Consider the following 22,177-nt stretch of genomic DNA (forward strand, 5'->3'; position numbering starts at 1 on the left):
AGATAGGATCAATTTAATAGAGAACTGGAGTTTTCCAAGCTTACTGTTAACACTTGCCTGAGGCATTCCTCCCCAGTCAGAATTTTCTGAAGCAGGATCTGGGAATGCTAATTGTTAACAACCTTCCCAGATAATTCTTACTGTAATAAGAGTTTGGGAAACACTGAAGTTCTGTATGGTCAGCCCCAGTTTGTATGTGGTATCAAAATGAAGAAGGTTTGCCAGTATCTAATATAAAGGTTCAAATCCCCTTTAAAAATTGCTTGGAATAAGTTCATTGACACAGTGGAGTCTTGAGCTCTCTAGATTGTACAGACCTTATTGGAACAGGATCTGAGCTGTTTGGGGAAGGTTGTTTGTGTTTAATTTGGAATGTGTGTGATCTCCAAGTTCCCACCCTTGGAACAAAATAATGTTGGCACATTGAGAAGATTGAACACAGGAAGAGCCAAAGAGTTCAGCACTCCCATCAGGTTTGCGTCCTCAGAGCTCAGCCCTGTCTCCTTTGGCCATTTGACATGGCAGATCTGAAGCTGCTGGTCTTAGATGAGTCTTTTCTCTCCCTTCCCCATCCCCCTCCCATTTCCTTCCCTTCCTCCCTCTTCTTTCTCCTGGCTGCTTCTTTCTCTCATTTCAACCCTCATCAGACCCCCAGCCCTACCTTTGCCTCAAGCTTCCCAATTTCTTTTCTTTTCTTTTTTTTAAAATTAATTAATTTATTTATTTTTGGCTGCATTGGGTCTTCGTTGCTGCGCACAGGCTTCCTCTAGTTGCAACGAGCAGTGGCTACTCTTCACTGCTGTGTGTGGGCTTCTCATTGTGGTGGCTTCTTGTTGCAGAGCACGGGCTCTAGGCGTGTGGACTTCAGTAGTTGTGGCACACGGGCTCAGTAGTTGTGGCTTGCGGGCTCTAGAGCACAGGCTCAGTAGTTGTGGCTCACGGGCTTAGTTGCTCTGCAGCATGTGGGATCTTCCTGGACCAGGGCTCGAACCCGTGTCCCCTGCATTGGCAGGCGGAGTCTTAACCACTGTGCCACCAGGGAAGTCCCCCACTTATTTCTTTTCTTTTCTTTTTTTCTTTTGCCTGCCTTTTGGATTCTCACCTTTCCTCATGGGGGAGAACTTCTTAAGTGTTAGGTTTAAAAATACAGAGTGAGGGACTTCCCTGGTGGTGCAGTGGTTAAGAATCAGCCTGCCAATGCAGGGGACGTGGGTTCGATCCCTGGCCTGGGAAGATCCTACATGCCGTGGAGCAACTAAGCCCGTGCACCACAACTACTGAGCCTGTGCTCTATAGCCCGTGAGCCACAACTACTGAGCCCATGCGCCACAACTACTGAAGCCCCCGCACCTTGAGCCCCTGCTCCGCAACAAGAGAAGCCACTGTAATGAGAAGCCTACACACTGCAATGAAGAGTAGCCCCCGCTGGCTGTAACTAGAGAAAGCCCGTGCGTAGCAACGAAGACCCAACGCAGCCAAAAATAAATAAATAAACTTAAAAAAAAAAAAAAAGAGTGAGTACTATCTAAGGGCTTAGCTTCTGCACTGCTAAATTATGTCAGGGCTGGATTTTCCAGTGTTAAGCAGCCTTGCCTGGCACTGACTATCAAATAGCATAGTCTCCTGAGAATTTTCTGGAATTGTTTTTAAGAGGTTGTAAATGTTGATATTCTTTTTGGTCCTTTAAAATTAGGACCAATGCCAAGCTAACCAATTTAGCAAGTAGAGGTTGAAAATAATAATCAAGCCATAGTCCCAGGGTACACATTTTAAGAATTAGCCTGCCTGGTGGATTTCCTGAGTATTGTATAAACCAAATTTTGATAAGAAGATTTGATTGTGATAAAAATGACTTTTCTGTTGCCTTTGTACCCTCATATTTTAAAGCAGTCACGTTGCGGTATTTAAAGAGAGGGTTTCAGGAGATAAATATATGAATAGAGCTGGGTCATAGGAGAAACCAAAAAGATTCAGGAGGTCAGTCTGCAGGGTGTCTGCATCTCCTAAAAGGAAGTAATTTCTCACCCATTTCACTTTTTTTCCCTTTTGGCTTATGTAAGAATTCCCTTTGAGGGCCTATTTATCATGCAAGGATGTGTGTGGATATTTATATATATGTTTTATTTACATGTAATATGAGGATTGGTCACTAAGAAACTACATACCTATTTTTGTGTGGTTTTATGTACATTGTAGCTGTGGACTCAAACTCTCAAACTTTGCAACCAATAACATTGGAATTGAGAAGACGGAAGATATCAAAAGGAAGTGACGTCCCATTAAAACGTCCTCGGCTTGACAAAAACTCATGTGAGTCTTCAGTTTGTGTATGTGTGGCTAGAACTTGACATCCATTGGGTTAATTCCCCTGTGTCCATCTTGTCCCCTATTCCTTATAGGCACTGATGCTTGTCCTTGATCACAGGGGCTAGTGTGAGTGGGATGTGGTTGGATCAGAGGAGTTCTGCTAGAGGAAAAATAAATCTCAGAGCACAAGCTGTGTTAATGTTGGGGTTAGTGGTGTTGTCTCTATACCCATAAATTCCATCTGATACGATTTCCACTGGAAATTTAATGGCTTAGGAAGGGATGGATTTCATATGCTGAGTGAAACTTTAAAAATACTATTTACTGATTTTACTGTATAGTACAGGGAACTATATTCAATATCTTATAATAACCTATAGTGGAAAAGAATCTGAAAAAGAACATATATATATATGTACACACATACATATGTACATATATATGTACATACCTGAAACTGTCACTTTGCTGTACACCTGAAACTATCACAACATTGTAAACCAACTACACTTCCATAAAAAAAATACTATTTATTGATTTTTTTTAAAGTACCCTGTTGGCTCCAGAAAGGATTTGTGATGGCGCTAAGGCTCTGTAAACCTTACTGACTTGGGAAGTTAGTATGTAGACTTCTATGTTGGAAAGCCCCAAAATAAAAGTTGTCAAGATTGAGACATGACCTTGGCACATATTTTCAGATCATGAATCCTTAAATTAGGAAAATTATGTCCTGGCAGAAGGACTGTACCTGTACTTAAAACTATAAACCAGGATAGGGTATTTCCTTTCATCATTGATCTAATATTCTAGAAGTCTCTGGTTGAAGCCCTTATAGAGGCAGCCAGTCCAGAAATCTGTAGTAGCAGAATTATTTCCAGGTCTCTTGACTACAACTCTCTTAATGGTTTATAGCCCAGGAAAAGTCAAAAAACTACTCGGAAAACACTGACAAAGACTTATCAAGGAGACGGTCCTCCAGGCTGTCCACTAATGGGACCCACGAGATCCTAGATCCTGACTTGGTTGTATCAGATTTGGTTGATACAGTTACTACTGATCCTTTGCAAAACACATCATCTGGTACCAAGGAGCCTGAAGAAGGTGAGTCAGAGTCTGTTCTGGGATGGTCTTGCCAACATGCTCCCTGTCTAATGAGAACCAGTCTAAATCAGTCATTGTGTACTGCCTTATACAAGTTTTAGATGGTCTTGAAATCAAGTTATTGAATTGGCTGCAGTGTTTCTTATATTCTTCACTGAAGATTTAATAGACAAACTTTTGTTTGCATTTGTGATTGGTTTTGCTTATATACGTCTGAATGTTGGGTTGGAGGTGCAGTGCTTGAAGAGCCCTGTTCCTGTCTCTGTCTTTCTGATGCCATCTCACTCCAGTCCCTCTGCCTTTTTGTTAATATTTCCAGCAGATCCTCCCTTCACTTTAGCTTCTTATTAGCCTTCATCTTTGATATGCTCACAGCCCTGGCTATGTGTGCTAGAACCTGTGAATGTATTCTTGTATACCATGAAATGAATGGTTTCCTCTAAAAAGACCCTGGCTTTATCAGTTTTTTTTTTGTTTTAAATTATTGATTAATTTATTTATTTTTGGCTGCATTGGGTTTTTGTTGCTGCCTGTGGGCTTTCTCTAGTTGTGGCGAGTGGGGGCTACTCTTCATTGCAGTGCGCAGGCTTCTCATTGCGGTGGCTTCTCATTGCAGAGCACAGGCTCTAGGAGCATGGGCTTCAGTAGTTGTGGCTTACGTGCTCTAAGAGTGCAGGCTCAGTAGTTGTGGCTCATGGGCTGTAGAGTGCAGGCTCAGTAGTTGTGGCCCATGGGCTTAGTGGTTCCATGGCATGTAGGATCTTCCCGGACCAGGGCTCGAACCCGTGTCCCCTGCATTGGCAGGTGGATTCTTAACCACTGTGCCACCAGGGAAGCCCCTTTATCAGTCTTTTGTGGGACTTTTGGTTCTCAGATTATGTACATGTATATGTTCCCCAATCTTTCTCTTTTTCTTCTAGGTCAGTTGAAATCTCCTTTGGAAGCTGGCCAGGTCTCATCTGCACTAACTTGCCACTCCATTGGGGATGGATTGGGGCCTGCAGGCTTGGAGTTGAACTGCAAGTCAATGGGCGAAAACACTATGAAAACAGAACCGGCTTCCCCGCTTTCTGAGTTACAAGAGATTTCTACGGTGGCAGGTTCATATTTAGAGTTAACATAATTCTCTTCTTATACTTTTGCTTCTCCTTTGATTGTGAACTAAAAAAAAATGGATTTTCCTAATGATTTTTTTTACCTTTTATTAATAATATTTTCTTATTTTAATGCTATATACATTTAAAAAATGCTATATACTTGTCATTTCTGATATTGCCAATTTGGGTTTCCTCTCTTTTCTTGATTAGTATAGCTAGGGATTTATCAATTTTTGTTGATAACTTCAAAGAACCAACATTTTACTTTAGTTTTCTCTATTTGTTTTTTTTTTAATGTCATTGATTTCTGTTTTGATCTTTATTGTTTTCTTCCTTTAAATGTTTCTAGAAACATAGGTCATTAATTTTAGATTTTTCTTCTTTTCCAATATGAGTATTTAAAGTTATAAAATTTCCCACTAAGCACTGCTTCAGCTACATCCTACGAATTTTGGTATGTTGTATTTTCATTTTCATTCAATTCAAAATATTTATGATTTATTCGTTGACTGTGGGTTACTTAGAAGTGTGTTGTTTCATTTCCAAGTATTGGTTTGTTTGTTTTTTTAAATTGATTAATTTTTGGTTGCATCGTGTCTTTGTTGCTGCGCACAGGCTTCCTCAAGTTTCGGCGAGCGGGGGCTACTCTTTGTTGCTGTGCGCAGGTTTCTCATTGCAGTGGCTTCTCTTGTTGCGGAGCATGGGCTCTAGGCGCGTGGGCTTCAGTAGCTATGGCTTGCGTGGTCTAGAACTCAGGCTCCATAGTTGTGGTGCATGGGCTTAGTGGTTCCACGGCATGTGGGATCTTCCCGGACCAGGGCTCAAACCTGTGTGCCCTGCATTGGCAGGCGGATTCTTAACCACTGTGCCACCAGGGAAGTATTTTATAGATACCTTATTGTTACGATTTATAATGTAATTCCATTATAGTCAAAGAACATACTCCGCAGGATTTCAATCTTTTTTGTTTTTGTTTGTTTTTGGCTGTGCCGCACAGCATGCGGGATGTTCCCGACCAGGGATTGAACCTGGGCTGTGGCAGTGAAAGTCTGGAATCCTAACCACTAGGCCACCAGGGAACTCCTGAACTGTCCCCTTTGTAATGTGAAGTATAACTCTGGCTTTGGTGATTGTCTTTTACTTGAAGTGTACTTTGTCTGATATTACTCCAGCTTTCAAAAAAGGTACTCCAGCTTTCTTTTGTTTTTTGTATGCATGGTATATCTATCACTTTTCTTTCAATATAACTATGTCTTTAAGTTCAAAGTGTGTCTTTTATAGATAGATAGTTGGGTTTGGATTTTAACTGCAATGTTTAGTCACATTAAATGAAATTATTGATATGGTTGCTTTTAGGTCTACCATCTCGCTTTTTGTTTTGTTTATCCTGTGTTTTGTTCTTTTACTTCTTTCTTGTTTTTTCAGGTCAATTGAATTTTTTAAAATCGAATTTTAATTCATCTATTAGCTTTTAGCTCTACTTGTTAGCATTTGTTTTAGAGGTTACTCTAGACATAATGATATATATATATATCCTTTTCATGGTTTAGAGTTAATATTGAACCACCTTATGTAAAATGTTGTATAATCCATTAACACCCCCTTTTTATGCTCTAGTTAAGACATGAATTGTATCTATATGTGCTGTAAAGTCCACAATTTAGTATTATAATTTTTGCTCTAAGCAATTATGTATTTTAAAGAATAATACAAAAGAGATAGTGCTTTACACACGTATCTACCATATCGTGTTCTTCATTTCTTCTTCTTCCTCTTTTTTTTTTTCTGTAGTGCAGGTTTCCTGGTGACATTCTTTTGGTTTTTGTTTATTTGAACGTAACTTCATTTAATTTTCATTCTTAAAGGATATTTTCACTGGATATAGAATTGTGGGTTTACAGTTTTTTCCTTTAAGTACTTTAAAGATATTGTTCACGGTCCTCTATTGTTTCTGAAAGGAAGTTAGTAATCATTCATATTGTTGTTTCCCCGGTTGTAATGTGTTTTCTTTCTGGCTGCTTTCAAGATTTTCTTCTTTATCTTTGGTTTTTAGCAGTTTAACTATGATGTATTTAAATTTGTTTTAGTTTTGTATTTAACCTGCTCAAGATTCACTGAGCTTGAATATGAAAATTGATTTATTTCATCAGATTTATGTTAGACCTTTAGATACTGTCCCACAGGTCACTGGGACTCTGTTGTCTTTTTTGTTTTCATTTAGTTTTCCCCCCTCATTTTCAGATGGAAAACTTTTTTTTTTTTTTTTTTGTGGTATGTGGGCCTCTCACTGCTGTGGCCTCTCCCGTTGTGGAGCACAGGCTCCGGACGCGCAGGCTCAGCGGCTCGGCGGCCTTGGCCCATGGGCCTTACCGCTCCGCGGCATGTGGGATCTTCCCGGACCGGGGCACGAACCCATGTCCCCTGCGTCGGCAGGCGGACTCTCAACCACTGCGCCACCAGGGAAGCCCTCAGACTGAAAACTTTTTGATCTGTTTTCAAATTCTTCTCTCAACTCCAATATGCTTTTAAGCCCATCCAGTGAATTTTTTATTTCTAGTACTTTTTAGTTCTACACAATGTCCCTTTTATCTCCCTAAATTCTCTGCTGAGATTTTCAGTCTGTTTATTCATTATGAGCGTAGTTTATTATTTTATTTTAATTAATTTATTTTTAAAATTTATTTTTGGCTACATTGGGTCTTCATTGCTGCACGTGGGCTAGCTCTAGTTGTGGCAAGTGGGATCTACTCTTCGTTGTGGTGTGCGGGCTTCTCACTCCGGTGGCTTCTCTTGTTGCAGAGCACGGGCTCTAGGCACGTGGGCTTCAGTAGTTGTGGCTCGTGGGCTCTAGAGTGCAGGCCTCAGAGGTTGTGGCGCATGGGCTTAGTTGCTCTGCGGCATGTGGGGTCTTCCTGGACCAGGGCTCGAACCTGTGCCCCTACATTGACAGGCGGATTCTTAACCACTGCGCCACCAGGGAAGCCTATGAGCATAGTTTTGATTGGTGCTGTCTGCCACCATCTAGATTATCCTGACGTTAATCCCCATTGATTGACTTTTCTCTATAGGTGACACTTTCCCTTTTCTTTTTATGTCTAATGTTTTGGACTATATGCTGTGCATTGTGAATGGTAAGTTGTAGTTTGGATTATGTTATGTTCCTCTGAAGAATAATGATTTCTTTGTTTTAGAGGGCAATTCATTTGGCTGAACTCAAACTCCAAGTTCTTTTCCTCTGCAAGGGCAGTGTCTGAAACCTCCGTTCAGTCTTCGAGCCTTAGCTGGTCTTCTTGAAACTCTATACGTTCAGAGATCAGCCATAGATTTACACAGAATTTAAATGCATTAAGTGAGGCCACCCTTTTGTGGCTCTCTTCTTTCTAGGAATTTACCCCTCACTTTCTAGCTGTTGTAGTTGCACTGAACTTTGTCTTCTGTTTCTTTAGCCAGTAAGACTAAAGGGTTTTAGCTACACAGTGCTACTTACTGGAGCCTGCCTTTAGGTGAAAAGCCTCGAAAAATGGGAAACTCACCTAGTGCCCTTCTCTTATTCCAAAATATCCGACTCCTCTTTCTGCCTCTCTTTGTTGCTCTTCAGTGCCTTTAGATATTTGTTTTTTTAATAATTTTTCCCCAGAGTTTATAATGGTTGTAAGCAAAAGGTGTGTTTCCATATGAGGTCTTCTACCATTACTGAAAGAGAAAACTCTACCTTATGATAATAGACACACAGTTTAGGAAGTTGTACATATCCGTGGCTACACAGAGGGATTTTTTTCTCTGAAGTAGTGATTGCTTGTTGCATTAATAGCTATTTGGATGTTACTGGTAATACAAACTCTTAGTTTTGGTAATGTTATGTTTGTGATAAATGATCCCTTTTGATGGATATTTAGATTATTTCTGAGTAATAAGAAAGTATTTCAAACAATAATCTAGTGGTAATCCTTGAACGTTTATTTTTGACTGCTTGATGAATAGACCTATAGGATGCATTTTGTAAGTGTGATTGCTGGATTCAACGGAATGCAAGTTTTAAATTGCATCAACAGATCACCTTCAAAATGACCATTCCACTTTATATAATGACCAAGAGTATGGGAGAGTATGTTTTCCCTACATTCTTGCTATCTATGGATACTATTCATTATTTGAATTTTCTTTAATTTATGTTAACATTAGAAGCAAGGTTTTACTTTTTTTTTTTTTTTTTTTTGCGGTACGCAGGCCTCTCACTGTTGTGGCCTCTACCATTGCGGAGCACAGGCTCCGGACTCGCAGGCTCAGCAGCCATGGCTCACGGGCCTAGCTGCTCTGCGGCATGTGGAATCTTCCCAGACCGGGGCACGAACCCATGTCCCCTGCATCGGCAGGCGGACTCTCAACCACTGTGCCACCAGGGAAGCCTGGTTTTACTTTTTAAGTTGTACTTTTTAAAATGAGGTTTAGCAGTTTTTCATTTTTTCTTTTTTGCTGTACGCGGGCCTCTCACTGTTGTGGCCTCTCCCGTTGCGGAGCACAGGCTCCGGATGCGCAGGCTCAGTGGCCATGGCTCATGGGCCCAGCCGCTCCGCGGCATGTGGGATCTTCCCAGACTGGGGCACGAACCGGCAGGCAGACTCTCAACCACTGTGCCACCAGGGAAGCCCCTTCATATGTTTATTGAATATTTTTATTTATTTATTTTTGTGAATTGTCTTTTCATATTCTTTGCCCACTTCCCCTAGGATTATTTGTTTTTGTTATTGATTTGCCAAGTGTCCTTTGTATATTATTATTATTAGTTAATTTATTTATTTTTGGCTATGTTGGGTCTCTGTTGCTGCACGTGGGCTTTCTCTAGTTGTGGCGAGTGGGGGCTACTCTTCTTCATTTTGGTGCACAGGCTTCTCATTGTGGTGGCTTCTCTTGTTGTGGAGCTGGGCTCTAGGCAAGCAGGCCTCAGTAGTTGTGGCACATGGGCTCAGTAGTTGTGGCATGCGGGCTCAGTAGTTGTGGCACGCAGGCTCAGTAGTTGTGGCACACGGGCTTAGTTGCTCCGCGGCATGTGGGATCTTCCCGGACCAGGGCTCGAACACCTGTCCCCTGTATTGGCAGGTGGATTCTTAACCACTGCGCCACCAGGGAAGTCCCATACATTGGTGTCACTTTTATTTATTGTATTTCATAATACTGAAATTAAAAAATTTAAATCTACTTTCTTTTTTCCTCAGTATTTGAAAAATATAGTTATGATCATAGTATGTGTATAATCAGTATTATTACATATGCATTTTCCCATATTATAAACTCCATATTAAAATCATTTTAATTATAATATAAGCCACCCTTTAAAGATCTTGATGAGATCAAAATATGTCTTCTACCCATGGCTCATGTTCCAAGGTTTGATTAACATTCATCTTTAAAAATTTGTTTATTTTGTAAAGTTTGACTTATCATTAATTGAAAGAGGTAGAATAGGGTAGAAGGGAATTAGTATAGGTAAATTCTCGTGTTTCCTAAATACCCATGAAGGCTGAAGGACTTGTAGGATAGCCCTCTTGTGGACTCAGCTATATTCTGAACTAAGGCAGATTTAATGGGGGGAAGACGTGGCCTTATTGGAGAATTTAGCCAGAAAAAAGTTATGGAATCAAAACTCATGAAATTCTATTGATGACTTGGTTCTGGACCTGGGAAGTGTTCCTTTGATAAACCTGGGTGGTCTGTAACTTTCTTCCTTCACTTGTGTGGAGAGGATAGGCCCTGTAGTTCCCAGAGTAGAGCTTTCTGGGTATTTATGAGCCCAGAGGAAGAATGAAGAAACTTGTGGAGATTTGTGGGTCATGCATTGTTCGTGAAGATTTGTGGGTCATGCATTGTTCCTGGAGAATAATGTGCAGACAAGCTTTTTGTGAGAGACTCAGGGAAATAGTAGAGGTTAAATGAAATTGTCTTCCTGTAGTTAGGGCCTGAAAGGTGTGAAGAGTGCTGCACACATGGATGTGGAAGCTCTGGTTGTGTATCTTGTTTTGCTCAGTTCGGTTAGAGTGTCCTCTTGACCTGCTAAGTAATAGGCGCTGTGCTAATAAGCATCAGTGGTGGCAGATCAGTCAGACTTAGTGCCTGCCTGGGAGGCATGACGTTTAAGCTGAATCTTGATGGATGTATAGCACTGTCCCATGAGTAACACATGAGGCTTAGGTATTCCAGTAGATGAAACTATATGAATAGAGGATGTAGCACATCTCTTATTAGGCTATTTGAAATGGAGAGAAGGTAGTCAGTTGAATATTTAGTGATTCTGTATTTTGACACTACATACTTGTGACTTCACTTAATATAAGCTATCATGAAATCTATACACATATATACTCATTTGTGTTATAAATCTAATTTATATATTTAATAATAAATATAAGGTTTGAAATTCTTTGCCTTTCTTCTGGAAAGGCAAATTTCAAACATTAAGAGTAATTTAAATTTGGTCCAGTGGTTAGGGCTCAGCGCTTTCACTGCTGTGGCCTGGGTTCGATCCCTGTTTGGGGAACTAAGATCCTGTAAGCTGTGCGCGTGGCAAAAAAAAAAAAGAAAGGTAATTTAAATTATAAATAGAAAATTTTACAGTGTTAAAAGGTTAATGACATTAAAATTTTTTTAATAAGAGTTTTCTGTAAAGACTATGTGTCTACAGAATTGCATACTTTTGTTTGGATAATTTCAATTTAGATTGGAGGGGCAGATTTTCTTCTTTTTTTTAAAAAAATTAATTTATTTATTTATTTTTGGCTGTGTTGGGTCTTCGTTGCTGTGCGCGGGCTTTCTCTAGTTGCGGTGAGCAGGGGCTACTCTTCGTTGTGGTGCTTGGGCTTCTCATTGCGGTGGCTTCTCTTGCTGCAGAGCACGGGCTCTAGGTGCTCGGGCTTCAGTAGTTGTAACATGTGGGCTCAGTAGTTGTGGCGCACGGGCTCAGTTGTTCCGCGGCATGTGGGATCTTCCCAGACCAGGGATCGAACCCTTGTCCCCTGCATTGGCAGGCAGATTCTTAACCACTGCACCACCAGGGAAGTCCCCTTCTTCTTCTTCTTTTTTTTTTTTTTGGTCTTGATCAGATTCTGTGTAGTTAACATAAATGCAGTGGCAGAGCAGTTCTTTGAAAATAGTAAACTGAAAGTACTCAAGTATCATTCCTGGCTCATCCCCGGTGCCTTTATGTTGGTCTTCTGTTCCACTGGGTCCAGAGTGTTTTGCCTCAGCCATGTGAGCTTGTGGATACAAGGGCTCTCTCCTTTCTTGCTGAGCCTCCTCTCAGTGGCAGGGCTCCTCTCCTCAGCCTACTTTCTTTCCTGTGGGGGAAATTATTAGACTTGATGCGCAAGTTTGGTGGAAATTTAATCTCAGAATTTAGTAGTCCATGTTTTGGCATGGAAAACTCTCTATAACAGCCACGTCCCTTAACTCAGCAGACTGAGCTCTTCATTATGCTGTCTTAAGGGTGGTGTTACATTAGACATCCCTTGAAATTGGAAATGAATTGTTCCTACGCCACTGGGAAATATGCTGAGCAGATGAGATGAGCGAGAGGACTAGGTCAGAGGCTAAATCCCAGTGCTTGTTTTAAAGTTTTCACACACATACAGTTTCTGTCTCATGTCAGTTAATTTAGCTGCATCTCTGGTTTGTGGAGAAGATGGAAATAAGTTAAAGTGAGGGTGGCACAGGTGAGTCTTGGGAAAGATGATAGGAAGATTTTTTGTTGTCTTCTTTATGTTGCACGTAGGATTTTCTGGGGAATAATTTTGAAACCACTGCAACTAACTGAAGCACTTGCCCATTTTCCAAGAGAGTGTATAGTAATGGTAATGGTCCAATTACCTGGATCTTGAGCTATGAGGAGTAAAAGCAGCATGGATCCCATTGCTGTTCTCTTCTGGAGTAGGCTCTAAGCTATTTGCTTTCATGACTTAAATGCCAGAGGGGAATGCAGTTGAAATTGTTCTACTTGGGTAAGCATTTGTGTATTCTGTAAAACAGAAATTAGAATAGATGTCTTTAGAAGTTGCAATCTCAGATTAGTCTCTAAATCTGGGCCCAGACTGTTTGGTCATTCACAGATAACCAGGGCTGTTGGAAAATGGGCTACCGTCCATTCATTCATTTCAGTCAGGGAATATTTAACAAGTACCTACTAAGTGGCAGACTCTCTTCTAAGCTGTGTCATTTGTGAATATTCTACATGAACCATAGAATGAACAAGAGAGAAGACCCAATAGAAGTACAGGCTTATTCAGCTAATTTTTTTTTTTTTTAACTAAATACCTGTTAGAAATGGGGTACTACCACGAGGTGTAGTGTCCCATTGTTATGTTGTTAGTTATAAAATGAATAGGAAGTTATTTGTCACAATTATTAAATGTTTATAGATGATTTACTTGTAAATTAACCAGGTTAGTTTCAGTGTAATGCCTATAATAGTTCTTGCAAATGATTTATTTTTAAATTAACGTGGTCCGGTTTAGTGTAATGCTTACGATAGTTTAGGTTTCAGACACTTGTGTTCTTCCATGTTTTCTTGAATAGGAGAGTCATTGACCTATAGCCATTGTAGTTTGGGGAGTTGGGAGTGTCTGTGGTCTGTCGTCAGACATGTAGTGGTTGAACATTGGCTGAGAATTCATTGTTCTGGGGGTTAGAGAAATGAATGAGACATCTGGTCAGTGTTCTTGTAGGTCTTTCTGTCCAGAGGAATGAGTAAGACTGCAGGTACCTGCATTACAAGAGAGACAGTTAAGGTGGTGTCATGAGAAATACTTAAAACTATGGGAGAGATAACTGACAGTGATAATGTGTGCCTGCCACATGGAAGTTGAACTCAGGATTAGCTTGTTGAGCCCTTACTATATGCCTTGGAGCTCTGCTGTCAGTGAATGGGGCACTCTTGGTCTTAGTGTTCATTAAATGCTCTTTGGATCTGACTATGGAGAGAGGTGATATTTAGGTTGGTGGTTTGGGGGCAGGGGTGGAAGAATATCGAACTTGCACAGGGCCTTGAAGGATGAGTATCACTTAGGTATTTGGAGATGGAGGCAGAGCAGTATCAACAGCATAATCATAGGGTGTTTTCTGAGACTATTAAGTGTGCTTTCTGACTTAATTGCAGGCTTCCTGAAGTGGGTTAAGGCTGAGCAGGTAAGTTTCTGCCAAACTGAGGTCAGTTGCTTTGAGTTGCTTTTCTGTTTATGGAGCTATTGGAAATGCTTCGTTTGCAGGATAGGCAAATAGCCATCAAATGTTCACTTGGATCTCTGTTGGTAAGGTTGCTTCCCTCCTACTTAGCTGTTCTGTGGCCTTAAGGCATTTTAAAGTATTTTTTTTATGAATTGTTTGACAGTAAGTTGCAGACTTTTACCCCTGAATATTTTGATGTATATTTCCTAAAAAATGAGGGCATTCTCTTATGTTACCACAATTATCAAAATCAGGACCTTATTCAAACTCTACCACGGATTTCATTGGCACCTTTTACCTCATTTATGGAAGTGATCTTGTCTTCATTCAGCACTTTCTTTTTTCGTAAGTTGCTTTTTTATATTCATAAATTTGTAGAGAAATCTAGAAAAGTACAAGGACAATGAAACTAACATTCATGTTTCCCACCACCCAGAACTGTTGGTATTTGGTCATGAGTGAGTGCCTCAGGTCCTTACTCTGGCCCGCAGTGGCCCTGCTTCTTCTGGCCACCTGTAACCTCTCCAGTTTCATCTTTCCTCAGTCTCTCTCCTTCCTGCTGTCTCTGCTCCAGCCACAGGCCTCCTTGCTATCCTGTAAGCACAGCAGGTACACTCTCACCTCTGGGCTTTCATTTAGCACGCTTATTATTATTATTTTTAAAATATTTTCTTGGGCTTCCCTGGTGGTGCAGTGGTTAGGAGTCCGCCTGCCGATGCGGGGGACGCGGGTTCGTTCCCTGGTCTGGGAAGATCCCACATGCCGCGGAGCGGCTAGGCCCATGAGCCATGGCCGCTGAGCCTGCGCGTCTGGAGCCTGTGCTCCGCAACGGGAGAGGCCACAGCAGTGAGAGGCCCGCGTACCGCAAAAAAAAAAAAAAAAAAAATATATATATATATATATATATTTTCTTGGCCATGCCGTTACGGCATGTAGGATCTTAGTTCCCCGACCAGGGACCGAACATGCGCCCCTTGTATTGGAAGCGCAGAGTCTTAACCACTGGACCACCAGGGACATCCCTCAGCACACTTTTATTGAATACCTTTTATTCCCAGCCAGAGCAAAATGGATCCATTGGAAAACTTATTTCATCAGTCAGTCAGTGGGTAACATTTATCATCAGATCATTCATTCAGTAATTGCTTGAGCATTTCTTAGGTACCAAAACTTTGGAGGGGGGTGAGAGGAAAGCTGGAAGCATTAATGAAAACACAGAAAGATGAATAAGTTATCTCCTTGACCTCAGAGAGACACTTACAAGAATGGATCGTTCTGGGGCTTCTCTGGTGGTGCAGTGGTTAAGAATCCACCTGCCAACGCAGGAGACATGGGTTCGAGCCCTGGTCTGGGAAGATCCCACATGCCATGGAGCAACTAAGCCCGTGCGCCACAACTACTGAGCCTGCGCGCCTAGAGCCCACGAGCCACAATTACGGAGCCCAAGTACCACAAATACTGAAGTCTGCACGCCTAGAGCCCGTGCTCCGCAACAAGAGAAGCCACGACAATGAGAAGCCTGCACACAGCAACAAAAAGTAGCCCCCGCTCATCACAACTGGAGAAAGCCTGCGCACAGCAACGAAGACCTAACACAGCCATGAATGAATGAATGAATGAATGAATGAATGGATTGTTCTGGATACTTCCAGTTGACTAGTGGTGAATAGCATTATTGATTGATCATTGTCCAGCTTAAGCATTTCTAGATCTGCCATAATGTTGACAGCTTTTTCCAAACAAAATTTCAAGTACGTCCTAGTTTTTGATGTAGTGATTCTTTTCCAACATATATGATCAGATAAAGAATCTATTTGGAAAATAAAGGTGAACAGGTATTTTAATATTTTCTAAGATATTAAAAGTTAAATCACATCAGTTAATCATTAGTATTCTTCATTGAAAAACAACATGGCAGGAACTTAAGATCATTACAGACTATGTGCACTTAGTATGGTCATCACTATTGAGTCATAAGGAGACAGCAATGAAAGGTTTTATTTAATGATGCTTTTTAAAATTTAAATTTGATTTTTCACAATTAGAACACTAAGGAATACTAATTCTTTATAAGTACTACTTCTTGATGAATTTTCACAACTACTCTGATGTAAAGGCAGTTAGGACCCTTATTTAAAAATTATTAGGGCTTCCCTGGTGGTGCAGTGGTTAAGAATCCGCCTGTCAATGCAGGGGACATGAGTTCGAACCCTGGCCTGGGAAGATCCCACATGCTGTGGAGCAACTAAGCCTGTGCGCCACAACTACTGATCCTGTGCTCAAGAGCCCGTGGGCCACAACTACCGAGCCCACATGCCACAACTACTGAAGCCCTCGCACCCAGAGCCTGTGCTCCGCAACAAGAGAAGCCACGACAATGAGAAGCCTGCGCACCACAACGAAGAGTAGCCTCCACTCACCGCAACTAGAGAAAGCCCACATGCAGCAGCAAAGACCCAAAGCAGCCAAAAATAAATAAATTTATTTTTTAAAAATTATTATATGAAGAGTCGTTTTGCTGGGGTTTTTTCCCCCTGCATATTTCAAAACCAATATATGCTAGGAAAAATTAAAACTAAGTAAAAGGAAAAAAAAAGGTGAAAAGTCCTCCCTTACTCTTCTCACTCTTGAAGGAACCATGGAACAGTTTGATATGTGGTCTTCCATCCTTCCACACGTGGTTCTGCGCATATGCAAACATACACGTACCCATGCAGCTTTTCTTTTAAATAAATTTTTTTTTTTTAAATTTATTTTATTTTTGGCTGCGTTGGGTCTTCGTTGCTGCGTGCAGGCTTTCTCTACTTGTGGCGAGCAGGGGCTACTCTTCGTTGCAGTGGGCAGGCTTCTCATTGCGGTGGCTTCTCTTGCTGTGGAGCACGGGCTCTAGGCACGTGGGCTTCAGTAGTTGCAGCACGCGAGTTCAGTAGTTATGGCACATGAGCCCTAGGGCACACGGGCTTCAGTAGTTGTGGCATGCAGGCTCAGTAGTTGTGGCTCACGGGCTCTAAAGTGCAGGCTCAGTAGCTGTGGCGCACGGGCTTAGTTGCTCTGTGGCATGTGGGATCTTCCCAGACCAGGGATCGAACCCATGTCCTCTGCATTGGCAGGTGGATTCTTAACCACTGTGCCCCAGGGAAGCCCCCCATGTAGCTTTTTGAAAACACAATAATAGGGGGCTTCCCTGGTGGCGCAGTGGTTGAGAATCTGCCTGCTAATGCAGGGGACACGGATTCGAGCCCTGGTCTGGGAAGATCCCACATGCCACGGAGCAACTAGGCCCGTGAGCCGCAACTGCTGAGCCTGCGCGTCTGGAGCCTGTGCTCCGCAACAAGAGAGACCGCGATAGTGAGAGGCCCACGCACCGCGATGAAGAGTGGCCCCAGCTTGCCACAACTAGAGAAAGCCCTCGCACAGAAATGAAGACCCAATGCAGCAAAAATAAATAAATTAATTAATAAACTCCTACCCCGAACATCTTCTTAAAAAAAAAAAAAACAACACAATATTAGAATCATATTCTTATATTAGTCAATGGCTTGTCATTTAAATTTATAGTATTTTTCCATGTCAGTTCATAGTTCTTTCACGATTACACATGACTTATTTTGTTGGGTGGGTATTCCATAATTTATTTAGCTATCCACTGCTGAAAGACATTTAAGGTATTTCTAATTTTTCACTATTAATTCTCCCTGTTTTATAGAAGAGCCTAGTACTTGGCAAGAAGGGGTAACTTAGCCAGAGTTAGAGTAGCACATTTCCTAATAGCTGGGTCATTCTGACTCCCATCTTCTGACTGAGTACCTAATGCCATGTGATGAGATGCTGGGTGCTATATAAATCAAGGGATGTGAACACAGTCCCTGCCTTTAGAGAGGTTGCGCAGTGTGTGACACAGAACTCGCGCTGCTCTCGAGGGCACTTGTTAAAAGCAGTGTGTATACTCTGAATAAGAGGCTTAGGGTGGCCTACTAAGAAGAGCAGTGTGTGGACAAGTGATGTCAGTACTCCAGGCAGGGTGGTGCCTTTGGAATTCTTTAATTTGAGGTGGGGAGGAAGTGTTGATCTGGAAATTGAATGGTTTTCCTGGTGTTTCTTTTGGAACATGGGCTTAGTGGTGAGTACAGGACATCCAGAAAGATTGCTGGGTTGGGGGGGGCGTTGTTGAGAACTCATTCACCAGGAATGTGTTATGTAAGTAAGCAGGAAGGAGGGCGGGATCATCCTCAGAAACATCCAGCGAGGCCCCTGGAGGCCAGGATGCTGCTGTTTTAGTCATTGTTTAGAGGTTGCTGTCCTGAGCTGGTGCCAGTCTTGGAATTTCTAACTTGGGGTGGAGTCATGATCTGAGAGATTAGTGTGAAGGAGGCTCTTGGGCAGCAGGAGGAAGAGCTGGGAAGGCAACACTATCTAGTCTAGAGCGGAAGAGGGGCGTTAGCTACATATGGAGCAGCTTTTGCATTTGAGGCAGCTCTGCCATCTTGTGGAATAAATGCTCAGTGATTTTTGTGAGGGTTGAGTGTGGATAGCCTTGGCAGGGTTGCTTTCCTCACACTTAGCTATTCTGTGACCTCAAAGTATTTTTTAGATGTATTTTAAAGACGTTTTTATTTTGAAATAATTTAAGACTTATTAAAAAATTGCAAAAATAATAGAAAAAATTCCTGTATATGTTCAACCAGATTCCATGCTTAGTTGCTCTGCGCCACGTGGGATCTTCCCGGACCAGGGCTCGAACCCACGTCCCCTGCATTGGCAGGTGGATCCTTATCCACTGTGCCACCAGGGAAGTCCCTCTATGCATTTTCATAATAATGTTTTCCCCCTCTGTAACCATGCATGGGGTCATACAGTATGTACTGGGCAACTTCCTGTTTTCATTTAACAGTGTATCTTGAGATTATCCATCAGTATCAGTAAGTACAGAGCTACTTCATTCTTTTAAATGAATAATTAGGATTACATAGTGCAGACTTTCCATAAATTATTTAACTGTTCCTCTGTTTATGGACATTTTGTTATTTTTTTCTATTTTATTTTTTTTTGCGGTACGCGGGTCTCTCACTGTTGTGGCCTCTCCCGTTGCGGAGCACAGGCTCTGGACGCTCAGGCTCAGCGGCCGTGTCTCACGGGCCTAGCTGCTCCACGGCATGTGGGATCTTCCTGGACTGGGGCACGAATCCGTGTCCCCTGCATCGGCAGGCGGACTCAACCACTGCACCACCAGGGAAGCCCCATTTTGTTATTTTTTTATTCTAAACATTTGACTGGACTAACTGAATATTTAAATCTGTTTAACATTTCTCTTTGGTTGCTTTTTGTTGCTTTGCAGCTGAGAAAGTTGTTCCTTCACAGACCTGAAAAAAGTTTTATTCGTTATAGAATTTCAAGTACATGTCAAAAAGTATTAAAGTACTGGGGTAATGTGGTGTCTTTGTTGACAAGAATACCAACTGTATTAGGGGTCACTGCTGAGGAAACACAAGACGATGATCCTTATTCTCTGTCTGGAGAAGTGACAAACAGCAGATCCAGGAGCAGATCCGCAGTGCTAAAGGTGGGGTGCAGTAGATAGTCATTTGTGCCAGGAGTTGATAGCACGTGGTCCCTGAGAGCCAGGGCCATCTGGATGCCTTCCTGCATTCGGAGTGAGCTGGTTCTGAGTGGAAGTAAAGACTTGGCTGAGGCAGTGAGGAATGGCAGGGAGCGGGCACAGCCTGAGCAGTGGTGCAAGCTATGAGAGCATAAAGCAGATGCTGGGGCCAGCAATTGGCTGGAGTAGCTGCTGAGGGCTCATTGTGGATTAATTAATGGGAGATGAGTTTGGAAAGCAAGATGGTGCTTAGATTGACATGGGCTTAGAATTCCAAACTGAGTATTGCCAGCCAGAGTGAATACCATCATCATAGTCAATTCAGCTGTGAGGTTTTGAGGTACTGGCAGTGGGTATACAAAACAACTACTGAAGCCCGCATGCCTAGAGCCCGTGCTCCACAACAAGAGAAGCCACCGCAATGAGAAGCCCGTGCGCCACAACAAAGAGTAGCCCCCTCTTGCTGCAACTAGAGAAAGCCCACGTGCAGCAATGAAGACCCAACACAGCCAAAAATAAATAAATTTAATAAAAGGGGGGGTTATATAGGGCATTATTTCTAAGCCAAGTTTCAGAAAACATAGTTTAAAAACCTTTTTTATTATAAAGGTGATATATGCTTATCATAAAAGGGAAAGTATAAAGCATTGCCCCAGCAAATAGAAAACAAGAGAGCTTCTGATCCTACTCTGTGTTATCTATTGCTGTGTGACAATATTACTACCAATATAGTAGCTTAAAACAACATATTTATTTTCTCACAGTTTCTGTGGGTTGAGGAGTCTAGGCACAGCTTAACAGGGTTCTCTGCAAGGCTGAAATCAAGGGGCTGGCCAGGGCTGTGTTCTCATCTGAAAAATCTACTGGGGAAGGGTCTGCTTCCAGGCTCACATGGCTGTTGGCAGCATTCAGTTCCTTGCAGGCTGTCAGACTGAGAGGTACAGTTTTATTATTTTTTTAAATACTCCTTCTTCCTCCCTCCCTCCCTCCCTCCCTCTCTTCTTTCATTCTTTTCTTTCTGTTTATTTATGGCTATGTTGGGTCTTCGTTGCTGCGCGCAGGCTTTCTCTAGTTGCAGTGAGCGGGGGCTACTCTTCCTTGCAGTGCCTGGGCTCCTCTTTGTGGTGGCTTCTCTTGTTGCGGAGCACGGGCTCTAGGTGTGCGGGCTTCAGTAGTTGCAGCTCGCGGGCTCTAGAGCACAGGCTCAGTAGTTGTGGTACACGGGCTTAGTTGCTCCACAGCATGTGGGATCTTCCTGGATCAGGGCTCGAACCCATGTCTCCTGCATTGGCAGGCAGATTCTTAACCACCGCATCACCAGGGAAGTCCCGAGAGCTACAGTTTTTTAGTGGGCGCTCTCAGTTCCTTGCCACATGGGCTTCTCGATAAGAGTAGGTCACAGCATAGCAGCTTGTTGCATCTAGCCCGCAAGGGAGAGTGCCTGCTAGTATGATGGGTGTTACAATCTTACATAACATAATTATGAAAGTGACATGCTGTCACCTTTGCCTGTTCTATTAGAGGCAAGTTATAGGTCCTGCCCACACTCAAGGAGAGGGGATTACACATGGGCATGAATACCAGGAGGCAGGATTATTAAGAGACATTTTATAGTCTGTTTCTACCCTTCCCCCCCAAAAAAAAAGAAAAAAAAAAGAGAACATTCCTTAGAGTTATGCCATTATTAAAAACAAATGCAAATTCTGTGGACCATTTTGCCCCTCATATACCAAGGTATAGTAGTAATTTGGGAGAGGCAAGAGCAGAGGGTGACTTGGGATTTTGAGCCTGGGAGCCTAGGATAGAACTCTATGCTTTGCCTCAATTCTTCCATACAAAAATCCTCAACATGAGGAGGAGCACAGCATTTAAATGGTAATACCCATAACTACTTGCAAATACTGATTTCCATACTACTTTCTAAAACAAAAGTAAATTGGTGTCAGTAGTTTACCCTCTATCCCAAGGATAATTTGATTACCCCTGGCTTTTGAACCAGGCTCCCTGGAGGATTTTTTTTTTTTTTTAATTTATTTGGCTGTGCTGGGTCTTTAGTTGTGGCATGTGGGATCTTTGGTTGTGGCATGTGAGATCTAGTTCCCTTACCAGGGATTGAATCTGGGCCCCCTGCATTGGTAGCACTGAGTCTTAACCACTGGACTACCAGGGAAATCCCACTCCCTGGAGGATTTTATTTACATATTTCCTGCCCTTTGTCACCTAGTAACTGCTCTCATGTTGACAAAGGACCATAGTATCCCTAGAGTGGATGATGTCATTTAGCTGGTGCCATCAGTGACGTATGTTCCAATGAACTGTCCTCCCATTGGGAAATAGACACTGCGTGTGAGACGTGGGATTTTTGTAGACTGTGGCTCAGCAGGCCCTTTTGGCAACCATTTCTCCTGGTTGCTTGACCGTGCTTCCATCACCATATTTCTTTTGTCACAGGAACACCATGCTGGGGAGGAGTGTAATATAATATATAACATAATTGTATTCTTTCTACTGTGAAATAATATGGGTATTATAACATGGAAGAATAGGAAAAAAAATCAATTTTTTTTACCTTGGAATCTCAAATGCAAAATGGGTACCATTGTTTATATTCTTACTATTCTAAACAAAAAATACACTATTTTATATGTTATTCTTATATATAATTTTTTGCTGAAACTTTGTTTTGAGGGTTTTCTTTAGCATAGTTATGCTATGCATATTCTGTTTTAAAATTCTTCCTTTTAAAATTTAAAACAGGGCTTCCCTGGTGGCGCAGTGGTTGAGAGTCCGCTTGCCGATGCAGGGGACACGGGTTCGTGCCCCGGTCTGGGAAGATCCCACATGCCGCAGAGCGGCTGGGCCTGTG

General features: G+C 42.1%; 1 protein-coding gene across 1 annotated transcript in view; it reads left to right on the top strand.

The window, feature by feature from the left end:
- PHF20 (PHD finger protein 20) overlaps positions 1-22,177 on the top strand; it is a 134,548-nt gene that overhangs the window by 61,903 nt on the left and 50,468 nt on the right. The window contains exons 8-10 of the mRNA XM_065891881.1: positions 2,197-2,310; positions 3,220-3,408; positions 4,329-4,508. Coding sequence (XP_065747953.1) covers positions 2,197-2,310; positions 3,220-3,408; positions 4,329-4,508 — 483 coding nt within the window. The remainder of the gene's footprint in view (positions 1-2,196; positions 2,311-3,219; positions 3,409-4,328; positions 4,509-22,177) is intronic.

This window comes from Phocoena phocoena, chromosome 15 (assembly GCF_963924675.1).
Source record: "Phocoena phocoena chromosome 15, mPhoPho1.1, whole genome shotgun sequence".
NCBI classification, from domain to species: domain Eukaryota; kingdom Metazoa; phylum Chordata; class Mammalia; order Artiodactyla; family Phocoenidae; genus Phocoena; species Phocoena phocoena.